The 14,591-nt window shown below is 42.8% G+C and overlaps 1 protein-coding gene across 3 annotated transcripts in view; it reads left to right on the forward strand.

Moving 5' to 3' along the window:
• DDAH1 (dimethylarginine dimethylaminohydrolase 1) overlaps nt 1–14,591 on the forward strand; it is a 127,395-nt gene that overhangs the window by 91,213 nt on the left and 21,591 nt on the right. Inside the window, exon 1 of one of the 3 annotated variants that reach the window (XM_044302046.1) lies at nt 11,827–11,923. The exons of the other annotated variants lie outside the window; for them this stretch is intronic. Within the exon in view, the coding sequence (XP_044157981.1) occupies nt 11,846–11,923 (78 nt within the window). The 5' untranslated portion in view covers nt 11,827–11,845. Of the gene's footprint in view, nt 1–11,826; nt 11,924–14,591 lie in introns of those variants that run through there. 3 annotated transcript variants of the gene reach the window in all.

Raw genomic sequence — 14,591 nt, forward strand, 5'->3', positions numbered from 1 at the left:
GTAGTTCTGATCCAGTAAAGCAGGGGTTGACACACTAGGAGTGTCCTGATTAATATTAATATTTCTGTTCCTTATGACCACTGGAGTGAGATTATGTAGGCAACTAGTTTGTTTTACTCTTTCCACCCGCGTTTTTGTCTTCATTAGTTCTGAGCAAAAGACTTATTTTCGAAATGAGGACCTGTGTTCTCCCCGGGCTCTCTGTGGCTTGTGCACATTTTCTTTCCAGATGTTGAACTGTTGTTTTTTCGGAAGCCTTGTTAGATTGCCAACCGAGTAGATTATTGAAGGATTTTCCAAACCCAGCTGATTATCACAACACGCAGGAATCTGAAGTCTCGAAGCCATCTTCTGGCGGCGGATCTTTGTAACAGCTGCACAAAATCTGTGCAGAGGGAAGACTTTTCCGATGAGCGGCGTTTGTCCTTATAAGGTAAAACAGTGAGAGGATTCTTCTCATCCTCGTGTCATAGGGACACTCTAGTCATCTAGACTCGCACGTACAAAAGCCACTCTTATCACTGGAGGCTTCAAAACTTTAAAAGGAAAGTAGAAGAACATCATCCCTCCACCCACTGGCAGCATCATAACTTTTGGGTATTGCACTTGTTTAAGGATTCTTTGTGGGTTTTAAACAGACTTTTGGTGGGAAGCACATAATTCCTGTAGGTGCCCGATACAGTAACACATCCCGATGAAATTCTTGTAGTCAAAGGCGTTTTCCATAATGAGGAAGATCTCGTTCTTGGTGGTTTATGATGAAGCTTGATTTTATAGTAAACTTTTCTGAAGGCAAATCCTAAAGGGGGTTACCCTACCATGACAAACTGTTCTAAAAGTGAAGCCAGATGGTTGACTGGGTCCGTCTTCTGAAACCACCAGCTGTCGTCATCAGGGGCCGTTACTACCATACACTGATTTTCCCTGCAGTGGCCATTTAAAAGAATGGCTGATGTGGTTGATACTCCACAGCTCTTCTCTGTGTCACATAAAGGTGATTTACCTTTTATGATGTCCATATACCCTGGTGGAACAACCTTAACAGATATTACTGCCATGTTTAGGGTATTTTATATTAAGTATTATTGCAAGGAAAACTTAAGTCTTTTTAATGTACAATTCTCCTCTCTGGTCGCGCCCCCTGCTGTCTATCCTTCTGGTGCACTTTCTCCTGCATTCAGAGGTGCACTCACGTGGTCAGTCGCTTTTCTGCTCTCTTCCTTTTCTCTGTGCTGCTGTAGTAAGAGAAGAGGTCCAGACACTTTCTTTATTCATTCTAAATTTATAGAATTACGAAGCTATATTTCTCTCTAGGCGCTGGAGAAGGAAATTTGGGGGCTTTACATATCATATGTATCAGGGACTGTTTTCTATGCAGGATAGAAATGGGTTAGCAAAAGCAAACGGCAGTGCACCCTGGGAGATGCAGGTCCTTGATGAGCTGTTTCCCACCCACAGAAAAGGGAAGAAAGTCCTCCAGATAGGAGTAAGAACAGTTTTACATTTGTGGGATAATCAATATCTGCCCATATTGGAATTCACAACCTAAATTCTAAATTAACCCATCAGTATGTTTTTAGAGTGCAGGAGAAACGTGAAGAAACGCACTCAAACATGGGGAGATTGGTGGTGGGACTTGAACCTAGCGCTGTATGGCAACAGCGCTAACCAAGAAGAATATTCACTCCAGTTTGTGTGGTGTAATAAATTTAATTTAATTAGAAATGCGGCATATCATATACGTGATGTTTCGGCCACAATCCGGCCTTCATCAGACTTGTGCCGCTGGAAAGACTGCTCAGATAGCGGGCGTTATGTGGGAATCGCAGAAGACCTCTGCATTAAGTTACGTTACGCCTGACGAAACTGGATGGGAACCAGATTTCCAGTAGCGTAGTAACAACCGAGTGCCACAAAGTTTTTTTTTTTTCTTTAAAACCGCGCTAACCAGTGAGCCTCCATGCTGCACACTATGGGCCTAATTCGTCGTATATTTACTCCAATTTTCTGGCGGGAAAAAGTCACAAACTGTGTTTGACTATTTCAACACCACTTGAGCAAAAAAATATAATTTGTTTTTAGTGGCCTTTCTGTGAAAACTGGGTGGGGAGGGGGCGGGTCCAGTGACCTAACCCCCCACCCCCGCCACATTTATGCCAATAAGTCTAAAATCTACGCAAGCTTTCAGTTCAGACAAACAGACTACTGAAGGTTGTGCCTGGTAAGTCTCGTCATAATTTGGCGCAGCCGTCGGCAGTGTGCTGGGCCATCAGTCTGGCATATGCCACTGGTCTATCACAAATCAGGGCTGATGACTTTAAATGGAAGAATACAGAAAAAATATATACCACCTAGTGGGCGTCGGCAGCCACCACCTGCAGCCCTACATTGCCACCTACAACACAAGATTAGTTCCATTTGTCTGTTGTAAATCTTGACAGATTTAGATGCAAGACTCAATGCTTAACTAGACTTGTATCTGTACTTGGGGGCATCAACCCAACCCTGAGGAAAAAGAGTCATTACTCACCTCGCTGTCATTCAAAATTACCCAGTACCCACTGGCCTCGATGTGCTTTTTCTTTTTTTTTTTTTAAGGCTTAACCTACAAAAAATAGCAGGAGATGCAGGGCTAAAAAACACAGAGGCCAGTGGGTACCCATAGAGGCTCATCACAGCAATAACCCACCTCAATCAGTGACTGGCTGAGCTGACATCTCACCCCATTTCCTGAGTGTAGATCCCAGACATGGAAATGTAGGGCAGCCAGGACCTAGTAAGTGTCGGAAAAGCAGTGGCCGGGGATCGGTGAGGTGAGTAATGCTGCTTTATTTATTTAATAAAGAATATATGTCATTTTGCCCCTTATCATAAAAAAAAATCATCCTACTGGACAAACCTTAGACTGAATTTTGTCTGGTTTGGCCTTCTCTGTGTACGACCATGATCTTCTAGACCCCTGTCAGGATAAGGGTTAAATCGCCCTCTCAATATTGATGTTATTGTTGCCCACAGCCATGTCTATTACAATTCAGACCGGCCATCTGGAATGAACCTTGGGTTTATGCATTCCTCCTCCTTTTCGAATATTTCCATTCTCTCAATCCTGTGGCCTCAGTGGTCCCAGTCGTTGTGAGGCCTTTTGGCGGTGAGCTATTTATGTTGCAGGATGAGGTATGTACCCCTCTCAGTAGTTGCTCTCAAAAGACTAGACCTCTTTACTACATAGCATACAAAGGACGTGGTTTAGGCATTACAGAATGGAAAAGCATTTAGAAAGAAGGGAAAGACTCAACATGGAAGGTCATGATAGCATCGTGTAACGTATTCCGCATTTCCCCCGTGAGTCTGGTAATGTTCTCATACGTTCTGTCTGGTTTTGCTATCAATCTCGTATTGGTTGAACCAAAGCAGAGAAATATGCTCCGGATGGATTCAGCTGTCAGACAGGTGGACCTTATATTTTTTTTATTTTTTTCCTGGAAAGTCACTGGAAAGGAATGAGGCGGAAATGTTTGTGTGTGACAATGATGACCTCTGGGGACATGGACACGTGTGGAAAGTTCATCTTCATATTCCTTTTATTCTTTTCCATGATGTTGGAAAGGCTACAGAAGATGCCGAGATGGTGATACAACACATAATTAACTCTTAGTTGTGTTTATACCACTGAAGATACATGAGGACTACTATACAGAAGTGCCATATGGTGGTTGGACACATACTATACCGAAGGCTTCTAGATTGCAAGTGTTTTGTCAGGACACGGGCATGGAAAATGATTCAAATTACATGCACTCCAGATGCATTATGGGACTCTTCAAGGTTGGGTATTATGTGGCACCAAGACTTTTATTTACCTCAAACCTCATAGGGTCTCTAATGATGACCTCAGTTGGGATCATGAGTATAACTACAGCAGCTGGGCCACCTTCTACGGGGGCCCTTTTTTAATCATACATAAGGTGCACTTAGACTATGGATAGAGGAAAAGAGCCCTACTTTTTGCATTATTTTTGTCCTGTGACAACACTGCATTAAAGGGGTTGTGCCATCTTTTTCTGCAGGATAGGGGATAACTATCTAATCGGTGCAGGTCTGACCTCTGGGACCCCACTGGTTTCATTCCCCTATCCTGGAGCAAGTCAAGCATGAACCCTGCCACTCCATTGAGGAATGGGATCCTCATTCTTGGGATCAGTGGGGGTCCCAGCAGTCAGCCACCCCACAGATAAGTCATTCCCTTTCTTGGCACAACCACTTTAATGCAGAGCACAACTCAAAAATAATGCCCAATAATGCAAGTTTTGTCATGGGCCTCCATGGTTACTTTCTACGCCATTGATCATATAGTACCTGAACCTGATACCTGAACTGAGGGATGTATGGTAATACCATGAGTACAAAGGCCCCTTTCACACAGGCGAGAATTCCATGCAGGTGCAATGCGTGAGGTGAACGCATTGCATCCGCACTGAATCCGGACCCATTCACTCTAATGGGGCTGTGCACATGAGCAGTGATTTTACATGCATAACCGGTGCTTTGCGTGAAAATCGCAGCAAGCTGTATATTGTGCGTTTTTCACGCAACGCAGGCCCCATAGAAGTGAATGGGGCTGCGTGAAAATCGCAAGCAAGAGCGGATGCGGTGCAATTTTCACGCATAGTTGCTAGGAGACGATTGGGATGGAGACCCGATCTGTATTTTCCCTTCTAACATGGTTATAAGGGAAAATAATATCATTCTTAATACAGAATGCTTAGTACAATAGTGATGGAGGGGTTAAAAAAATAAAAACTATTAATAAACTCCCCTTATCCACTTGAACGCTCAGCCTGGCATGTCTTCTTTCTTTTTTGATGAAAAGTACCTGTGGTGACGTCACTGCACTCGTCACATGGTCCATCACCATGGTGATGGACCATGTGATGAGCGCAGTGACGTCATTAAAGGTTTTTTAGCCAGGTTCTGTAGAAAGAAGAGCTACGCGATCAAGTGGATGGGTTGGGTTAAATTTGTTTTTAACCCCTCAATGTACATTTTACTAAGCATTCTGTAGTCAGAATGCTATTATTTTCCCTTATAACCATGTTATGAGGGAAAATAAAATCTACACAACACCGATCCCAAACTTCTGTGAAGAAGTTCGGGTCTGGGTACCAAACATGACGATTTTTTATTTATTTCTCACTCGCGTGCAAAATGCTTTAAAATGCTTTGCACTCGCGCAGAAAAATAGTGCATTTTCCAGCAACGCACCCACATCTTGTCCAGCCCTCACATGCGACGCCCGTGTGAAAGAGGCCAAAGGGAAGCCAGAAAGTTTGTGGAATATGTTGGTTCTATTTGAGCAGGGTGGATAAAAATCTATGATATTTTTTATTTTTTTAGATTTTTTAAAATTTTTATTTAAATCAGATTTTTTTTTTATATAAAATGCTTTTTGAGGAAAATATTACCATACAAAGGTTATTCCGTCATGAAATAAAGATTCGTTTTTTAATTATGTAGAATGTATATGGTAAATTTTTTTGGATAAATAAATTCCATTAATCCATTCACAATGTCATGCTCTTCCAGAGGTTTTTGTAAGGCTACTTTCACACTGCCGTTTCTGGGTCCCCTTGAGATCCATTTCAGGGCTCTCACAAGCGGCCCAAAATGGATCGGTTTAGCCCCAATGCATTCTGAATGGATAAGGATCCGTTCAGAATGCATCAGTTTACCTCCGTTCAGCCTCCATTCCACTCTGGAGGCCGACACTAAAACGTTTTGATGTCCGCCTGACGATGCGGAGCCAAACGGATCCGTCCTGACTTACAATGTAAGTCAATGGGGACGGATCCGTTTTCACTGACACAATCTGGTGCAATTGAAAACGGATCCACCTCCCCTTGACTTTCAGTGTAAGTCTAGACGGATCCGTTTGCATTATCATGATAATTTTTTTGTTCATGGTAATGCAAATGGATCCGTTCTGAACAGATACAAGCGTTTGCATTATCGGTGCGGATCCGTCTGTGGAGATTCCAGACGGATCCGCTCCGAACGCAGGTGTGAAAGTAGCCTAAGATTATTGGGCAGTTGCTCTGCCTAAAAGATATTATCAGATGCTTGGTTTACTTTTGCAGTTCTCAAAACTGAATTTGACTCAGCAGAGATCACATGCCGCCTCTTCACAGCAAAAATGTTATAACATGAACAGAGTTGAGAAAAAGACCTTAATCCTAACTTCTACAAACCTATGAATAAAGAATCCACCTAATCAAATATGAACAGTTGTTGTTGTTCTAAAAATCTTCATCTACTTGCATATTATAAGTTATACCAGCAAGAATTCGTAATCAAGCCTTACTGACTAGTGATTTAAATCAAATCCACCCTGTATGTAAGCAATGGGAAATGCACATAGCCGGAAGCAGAAGCCTCTCTAAGCTCATGTTCACAAGGCCAAAATACACGCCGGAATAATCTGGCATGCAATTGCTGTAGAAATGTGAGATTGAAACTAGTCTGTTTCACAGTTTCCCTGTCACGGATCCACCCGCGGAATGGACGCGCTTTATTTATTTAGTTTTTTCAGCTGGTTTTAAATCTGTCTACAGAAAAATCTGCGCCATAGGAACTACGGCATGGATTCCCATTTCAATCAATTGACAGCTATGTTAGTCTTTTTTGGCAGAGAATTTCAGGACCGAAAAACAAACCAAAATCTGCTGCAAAAACCAACCGCATGTGAACAGGCCTTGAATCCAAAAACTGCATTCTAAAAACTATTGCAAACAATTCTCCTCGATACAACCTGAAGGAGACCAAGAGAACCACTTATATTTTCTTCTGTACTTTCTAAAATTTATGAATTCATGTAGACCATTCCGCTCTCGGCAAGAACCGTTGTTTCATCTTGTGTTTCATAGGATCCCTTAATTGGTAAGAGAAATTTTAGATAAATTCATGAACTACTTGTCGCAGTGACTCCTGCGGTGTCCCAATGTGGCAGAACTGGTTAAAACTGCAGTTTGCAATGTAAGCTTTACCTCAATTATTCGGAAAGCTGCGAACCATTATACGTCGTTATTGCAAAAGGACATCTGGACTTATAATTTTCCGGCATAAACCTATAATACAATAGATGGCGGAGCTTCCATCCAGTTCCGACACAGGCATTTTCATTATAACTCTAGGTTGTCCTGAAAAAACACGGCTGAGCTGACCGGATTAGCCTTCTGCAGCAGGACTTTTGATTTTCAGACGCAAATGATCGTCATCAGATGTTACAAAGAAATAACCTGGAAGGCTCTTGCATCATACAGTAATGAAAGGAGACTGTTAGAAAGTCTCATTATTTTGGTAGGTGAAGGGAGACGGGTCCAGACAGAAGAATACGCGGAGTCGCAGTGGCGATGAGGACCGTGGGCTGTGATTAATCTCCTCGATTCCTGTTATGTTTCACATTAATATGGGAAGTAATCCACAATGACTAAGAGCTAATGAGGCTGCCAAGTCTGTTTTCTAGCTAAGTGTTTTCATAATTGAGCAGTAAATCTACCAAATCTCTAGGCAAGGCCGGGATCAGCTGTACGTCTACACCAAAGACTACACTTGGAGGGCAAAGGCATGACGTACATGAAGTACAAATCTTCACTAATCACTTAAGTTCATTATCTGAATATGGACAAATTTATTAAAGCACCCATAGAGGTAGAACATGAAGTTAATGTGGGGTCCTTAGAATGAGCGAGCCCAACTTTGGTTAGTCCCATCTCCTTTGCTTAGGGCTAGAGGGAGGAGCCTGTTCAGAGCTACCCTCTCCAGAGGAATCGCAATGTTAGCAAGAGGTAAGGAGTTGGCCCAGTGGTCATGGGAATGGCATGTAGGGGTAACAAATACATGACCCTTCTGTCTTCAGCAGCATGTCTTATGAAGGCAACTCCTTTTAACTGGTCACTAACTTCACACAACTTTGCATAAATCAATAGTACATGTGAATATAATAAACTTTGTAATATATCTTATTAGAGAAAAATGCCTCTTTCTTTATTTTATCAGCAATTTTAACATTCACTCTGAATTCTCTGCTGAGAGACCAAAACAGGCTGTCTGATCAATGAAGGATGAAATTACCGTTGCCCAAAGAAGTTTATAGAGGGGGGTAGTGAGCACCAGCGAGAGAGACATAGCCACAGACGTTATATCTCGCTCCAAGTAGTCACATATATACCGTTCAATACATCTCTAGAATGTATTTATATACAGTTTCTGATTATTAGAGTGTTAGGGAGCAGAATCTCCTGTTTCGAAGTGCAATGTATGGGAGACATCATAGCAGCTAGCCTCTACCCACTAGCTGTGGAAAAACTGAGAACTAGAGAGAGCCTGCATAAGAGACCAAGGCTCAATGGTGCGAGACACAAGTTGTGTAATGGCCAGAAATACTGTTAATCTTCATGTACTCACATGAAAGCTTATTGGGAAGTCACCTGAAAGTAGTGTGGAAATACGTATTTTTTGCTCTTTAGACTAAGGCTTAGTATACATGGGGAAGATTTACTGAATTATACCTCTAACAGAAGGCTTCAACTTGTGCCACCATATAAGCATACAGTGGCATATATCCCCCCTGTATCATTGTAAAAAATGAAATGGATGCCATCCAATATACCTAGTTTTAAAGTATAGAAAAGCGCAGTCTGTTGCACTTCACCATACAGGTGAAAAAAAGGTATACTATCCAATGGAGACCAAAAGGACCATTGGTGGTTGACATATACCCAGGAGTGTTTACAGGCATATGCGCCAAAGGTAAGGCTTGGACAGTGTGCACAGAGCATTACGTAGGATGATACAATACAGCAAAATAATAATGTATACGCCACAGTCAAGTCAATGGCAGCCGAATACAAGTGTATGCCATACTGCTATGCTGTGTCCCAAGTGTGGTTTGAAAGGGACACAACCGGGCAATACTTTTTGATGAATATATTTACCTATTTTGTTAGTTTTTCATGGTTTAAGCCCTTAAGGACCCTGGGATTTTCCATTTTTGCGTTTTTGTTTTTCACTCCCAGCCTTCCTATAGTCCTATTTTATTTTTCCATTCACATGGGAACAAGTTGTGCTTTCTAATGGCACCATTTACGGTTGTATACCATGTATTTTTTTTACACTGTACGCTATGTGGTAAAATTGACCTGTTATCTTCATTCTCGAGGTCCGTACGGTTCCAACGATACCACACTTGTATAATTTTTCTTGCGTTTTTTTATACTGGGGGGAAACAAATTTAAACCTTTTGAGGAAAACAAATTTATAATTTTTTTTTTTTTTTTTTTTTTTTCATAACCATATTCTGACCCTATAACTTTTGGTAGCTATGTGTACGGGGCTGTGTGAGGGCTCATTTTTTGCGGGACGATCTGTTCTTTTCAGTGATACCAATTTTAAGTGTGTGTGTGTGTGTGACTTTTTGATTACTTTTTATAAAAAAATTATTGGGTAGTTGAAGTGACAAAAAATGGCAAATTGGTTGTTTACATTTTTTCCCATTACGCCATTTGCCGTATGCCATTAATATTATATTTTAATAGTATAGGCATTTTCGCACACTGCAATGCCCATGATGTTTGTTTTTTTTTGTTTTGTTTTTTATTGGTTAAGTATTTTTATTTTAAGGAAAGGGGGGTGATTTGAACTTTAGGTTTTTTATATTTGCAAAAACAACATTTTTTAAACTTTTTTTTTTTTTTTTTTAAGTCCCCTTAGGTGACAATAACTGGCAATCATTCAATTGCCCATAGTATTCAGTGATGGCTAAATAGCCATCATTAAAGACTTCACTTGCACTATATCAATACAAGGCTGCCACCTAGTGGCCTGTATTGATATATACATCTAATTGACTCTGAAGCCGGCTTAAGGCTACGGTCAATTAGATCGAGGGAACAGGTCCCCCGATCTCAGCCGGGGAACGCTGTTACCGGACCAGAAGCGCGACTTCCGGTTCTGGTCTGTGCAGATGCAATGGTCATATTTGACCACGGCATCTGAAAGCTAAGATGTATGCCATCAGCCTATGGCTGATCGCATACATGTGCCGCGGGTCTCTGCTATTTAAAATGGCAGAGACCCTGCGTCCAAGGCGCCCGCTGCACGCGCGAGCGGGCACAATGTTTAGGGATCGGACCCATGACGTACAGCCCTTAAGGGGTTAAATGGGTTGTCCATGTTTCTATTTTATGGTCTTTTCCAAGAATGAGTATTAATCTTGTCCATAGTGGTGTAACAGATAAAGAAAATTAGGATCTTTACATTGGGGATGTTCATCAGCGGTCAGTCAAAACGTCTGACGCATTTCTTGATCGTACCAACCGCTTCTAAAAGTGTCTTTCAATGCTGTAACTAGGAATATTGCTACCATTTTCACATTAAGCCCCCCTCTCTGTGCACTTTTTATTTGATCCTTAATGGCTCTTGTCCATGGGCCATGTCTGTAATCACAAATAATGCACTCGAAAGGGATAAGTTGCAATACTGGTAACCGCCAATAGGCAAAAGCAGCGCTTTTTCAGAAAAAATAAAGTTTTTGAAAAGTACATTTTTAAAATCTGATACTTGTCTGTGCACGTTTTTAAGGCGAATTAAAAAGTTGTCCCTGACGGGTAATGGGTTATCTATGACTTTTGATTTCACTTTTTCTGTAAACCGCTCTCTTCCTTGTATAATATTTCACCGTCCACCATAACGAGGTCGTCAGTCTTTTGTGAAAAGGCCGTTTTGTCGAAGGAATCTCCTAATAGATAAATAATGACGGTGAACTCGAAGGTGCGCAGGAATGGTTTTATCCAAATAATGAACCTGGCGAATAAATCGGACATTATTCTTTATTGAACAGACCGAGCATTATTCCGGGAGGAGTTGTGTCGCTTACAGTCTGCTGTAGTTTATGGAAAACTTGTGCATCTTTTCCCCTCGCGAAGTTGTCCCTTTGCCAATTCTTTACAAAACAGCTGGAGGAACACTGACTGTTTTGTTTGCAAGGACACGCTCCTGCCAAGATTTCCACTCCGCAGGAGAAATGTTAAACTTCATTCAGAGCGGACTGGGCTTTTCTTCCTCTGCAGGGTCCTCAGATCAGACCTCATCGCTCTTCTGAGCAAACCATTCTTTCCACTACATTATTCTAGGATTTGATCATCCAGGAAATTGAGGCCTTGTCCATGTTTGGTCCTTATATCCTGTTGCTCCGTTCCCCCTTTTTCCCATGTAAAGGCATCTAAAAAAAAAATTGCGTAAGTCATCCTTGTTCTGCACGAAAGAGAGAGGCCTGGGGAGTAAGATCAAATAAGGGTCTGCTGAGATCATGCATGTTTTATGAGTCAGTGACTTTTGAATGTTACAGAAAACATGTGTGCAGGAGAATAGATGCCCATTATGACATGCAGATTCTTTCCATTTACAGCTGAAGAAAGCATTGTGAATTTGCAGACTAAGGGCGCATTCACCAAGCTGCATTTTTGGTCATGGTATGGTCTATATATTTCTTTCCAAAAACAGTTGTATTTGGTCAGGCGGCACTGAGACGGGCCTAGGCCCCTGAATGATATGGGTTATTGTGCCATTACTACTTGTCGGGAGATATAATACACCTGGTGCCTAATGGTGAGGGGTAAATACCATAAGCTTCTGCTCTATAAGACGCACCTGACCATAAGACCATATTTTTTTTTCATTAGACCTAAGAGCAGATCCTCCAGATCAGACCCCCAATCTTCATCAGACCTTAGATCACACATAAAATAAATAAGAGCTTACCTCTCACTACAGCGCAGCATTTTGACCTGACATGAGACGCCTGGTGACTACATCCGGATGCTGTACGCGATCAGGACACAGCACAGCGCCAGCAGAAGGCCTGGCAGCGGTGAGTAAAGCTAGCACCAGGAGCACTATATTCACAGCTTCCCTGTCAAACTGTGTTAAATTTAAAGTGCCCAAATTTGTCTCTCCCTCAACATCGTATGTCAGGAGAGAGCCGGGAGCTCCTTATGCAGATTAAACCCTCGGCCTGTCCCGCTGACAATAGCCTAATGTGCACGGGGGCCTTACCTGTCGCTTCTGAATTAGTAACTACTTGTGTTCTCCATGCAACAGAAATTCTAGAACAATTCCTCTATTATTCCTTCTAGAAGTTTATAAATAAAGGTCAATCTGGGTGTTAATGTTATTTCGGATGACAGAAACCCTCTATGTAGCTGACTGACCTTAGCGATGGGCCAATGTCAGCTGTACATACGAGTGTGCTTTATAACTCCCTGCCTGCCGCCATTCTCTTAAAATAAAGATTCTGCTAAATATGCTAATGAGCCTCTAGGTGCTACTGGGGCGTTGCTTCAGCACCTAGAGGCTCAGTCTACGCACCCTTTGGCACACCCAGGTCCCGTTGATTGACTGTCGAGTTCTCCTCATCGTCACGTAAATCCTGCGCCTTCCCGTTTAGTATTCGGCGCAGTGAGTGAATGAAGGACACGCTCCTGCTTCTGGCTTCCTGCCTGCGCCGAAGAAAGGAAGCCGGCACCAGGAGCGCATCCTTCATTCACTGCGCTGAATACTAAATGGGACGGTGCAGGCGCGGGATTTACGTGACTATGAGAGGAACTCTACAGTCAATCAACGGGACCTGGGCGTGCCAAAGGGTGAGTAGACGGAGCCTCTAGGTGCTGAAGCAACGCCCCAGTAGCACCTAGAGGCTCAATAGCATAATCTTGATTTTAAGAGAACGGCGGCAGGCAGGGAGTTATAAAGCATCTCCACGAGAAGAAAACGGTATTCCCCAGGAGCTACATCAGTAGCCTCTCGTCCTACTCGGGACCGTTGAAAGGCTAGAAGACCAAAACAGCTGTCTACAGATGGGAGTCTCTTCCTTTTGGTGTCACAAAAATCCCTAGCCATGTGTTAAAAGTGTATTCCCATCTTTGACTTTGGGGGGCACATCCCTGCTGCTATTTTCGGCGCTCCCATAAGAATGAGTGGAGGGAGGCCGGGCATGCACTGTCTGGCACACTGTGGGCTTCATTCTAAATATCCCATCTCTGGGACCCAAGCCTATCAGACATTGGGGGGCATATCCTAGCAATATAGTTTCCTCTTCATTACACTGCACGTTGCCTCCCTTGAGTATATTTGCTCCATTCTGTAGAGAGTACTTGTATTTGCACTGCACCGCCGTGACTTCCGAGACAATGGGTAGTGTAATGAAGAGGAAGTAGAGCTTGCATGGAGCTCTGTCTCCTGTTCAAGTAGCTGATCAGCAGGGGAAGCAGGCGTCGGACCCCTGCCAATCATATATTGATGACCTATCCTGAAGATAAGTAATCACCATATATTGCCTGTACAACCCCTTTCATGGGTCAGTCACTGTCTTACAGGATGGCCAACCCCTTCTGGAGGAGAGTTGACTTGCATAGAGTTTCCCAGGGAGCTTTGCCTGTAAGACTCCACCACACTAGCTGGAGAGACTATACCCCTGAGAGCATAGCATTATTGAGGTTGCTGAGTTCACCGTCCCTTGGGTAGGTGGTTGTCCCACTGCCTGGGTGATGGGGCATTCCTGGTCAGATGTCTAAAGGGAAGCGTGAGAAGAGTCTTGGAAGAAGCACATTTTTTAGCTTCCACCCCACAGTGGCCCTAAGTGAAGATGTTGTACACATCAATGTTGACGCACCAGAGCGGTGATTTCCTGTAAAGAATGTTGAGCAGCTAGCCAGACGAGCTAATTAGTCACTTCACTGCCACCTATAGATGGAGGCCCATAAGCTATGCTTGAAGGCCATAGACATCTTTTAGGTGAATTTTTTTTTTTTTTTTTGTTTGTTCATGTAAATGCACATATATTTGCATGAAAAGCATTTTTCTGCAATTCAGTTGTAGTAAAAGACTTGCACCGTTTGGCTTCTGTGCATCACAGTCCAACTTTGATTTGGTCATAAATTGGCGTAGAACAGGCATGCTCAACCTGCGGTCCTCCAGCTGTTGCAAAACTACAACTCCCGGCATGCCCGAACAGCCTACAGCTGTCAGCCTACAGCAGGGCATTGTGGGAGTTGTAGTTTTACAACAGCTGGAGGGCCGCAGGTTGAGCATGCCTGGCGTAGAAGATTGTGCAGGAGGAGGAGAGGGATGGGCTCGAAACTGAGCCGTCAGGTGAGCTCTCTGACGGATTTAACTCTGAACGGCACTGCAGCCTGCTATGTACTGTGATACACAGATGCTGCAGAGGCCAAAAGGTGAAACATTTTAATAAAACCCAAAATGTACAAAAAATGCTCTTTAGACCAAAATACATGCCTTTAAAAAAAATAAAAGGGCACCTGCATGTTGAAGATGGTGTGTGAGCCGAAGGTATAATGTTATAGAGGAGGAGGAGCTGAGCAGATTGATATAAACTTTTGCAGGAAAAGGTTTAGTAAAACGTAACTTCCAAAAGGTGTACATTGTCCCTGGCTTTCTCTACGAGTTCTCAGGCGGAGCCCGAGTAGTCTGCCTGCTCCTTGTGAGGATCTACTCCTGTTTTGGGCAAAAAATATGCACCA

The sequence above is a fragment of the Bufo gargarizans genome, chromosome 7 (genome assembly GCF_014858855.1).
Source record: "Bufo gargarizans isolate SCDJY-AF-19 chromosome 7, ASM1485885v1, whole genome shotgun sequence".
In the NCBI taxonomy this organism is placed as follows: domain Eukaryota; kingdom Metazoa; phylum Chordata; class Amphibia; order Anura; family Bufonidae; genus Bufo; species Bufo gargarizans.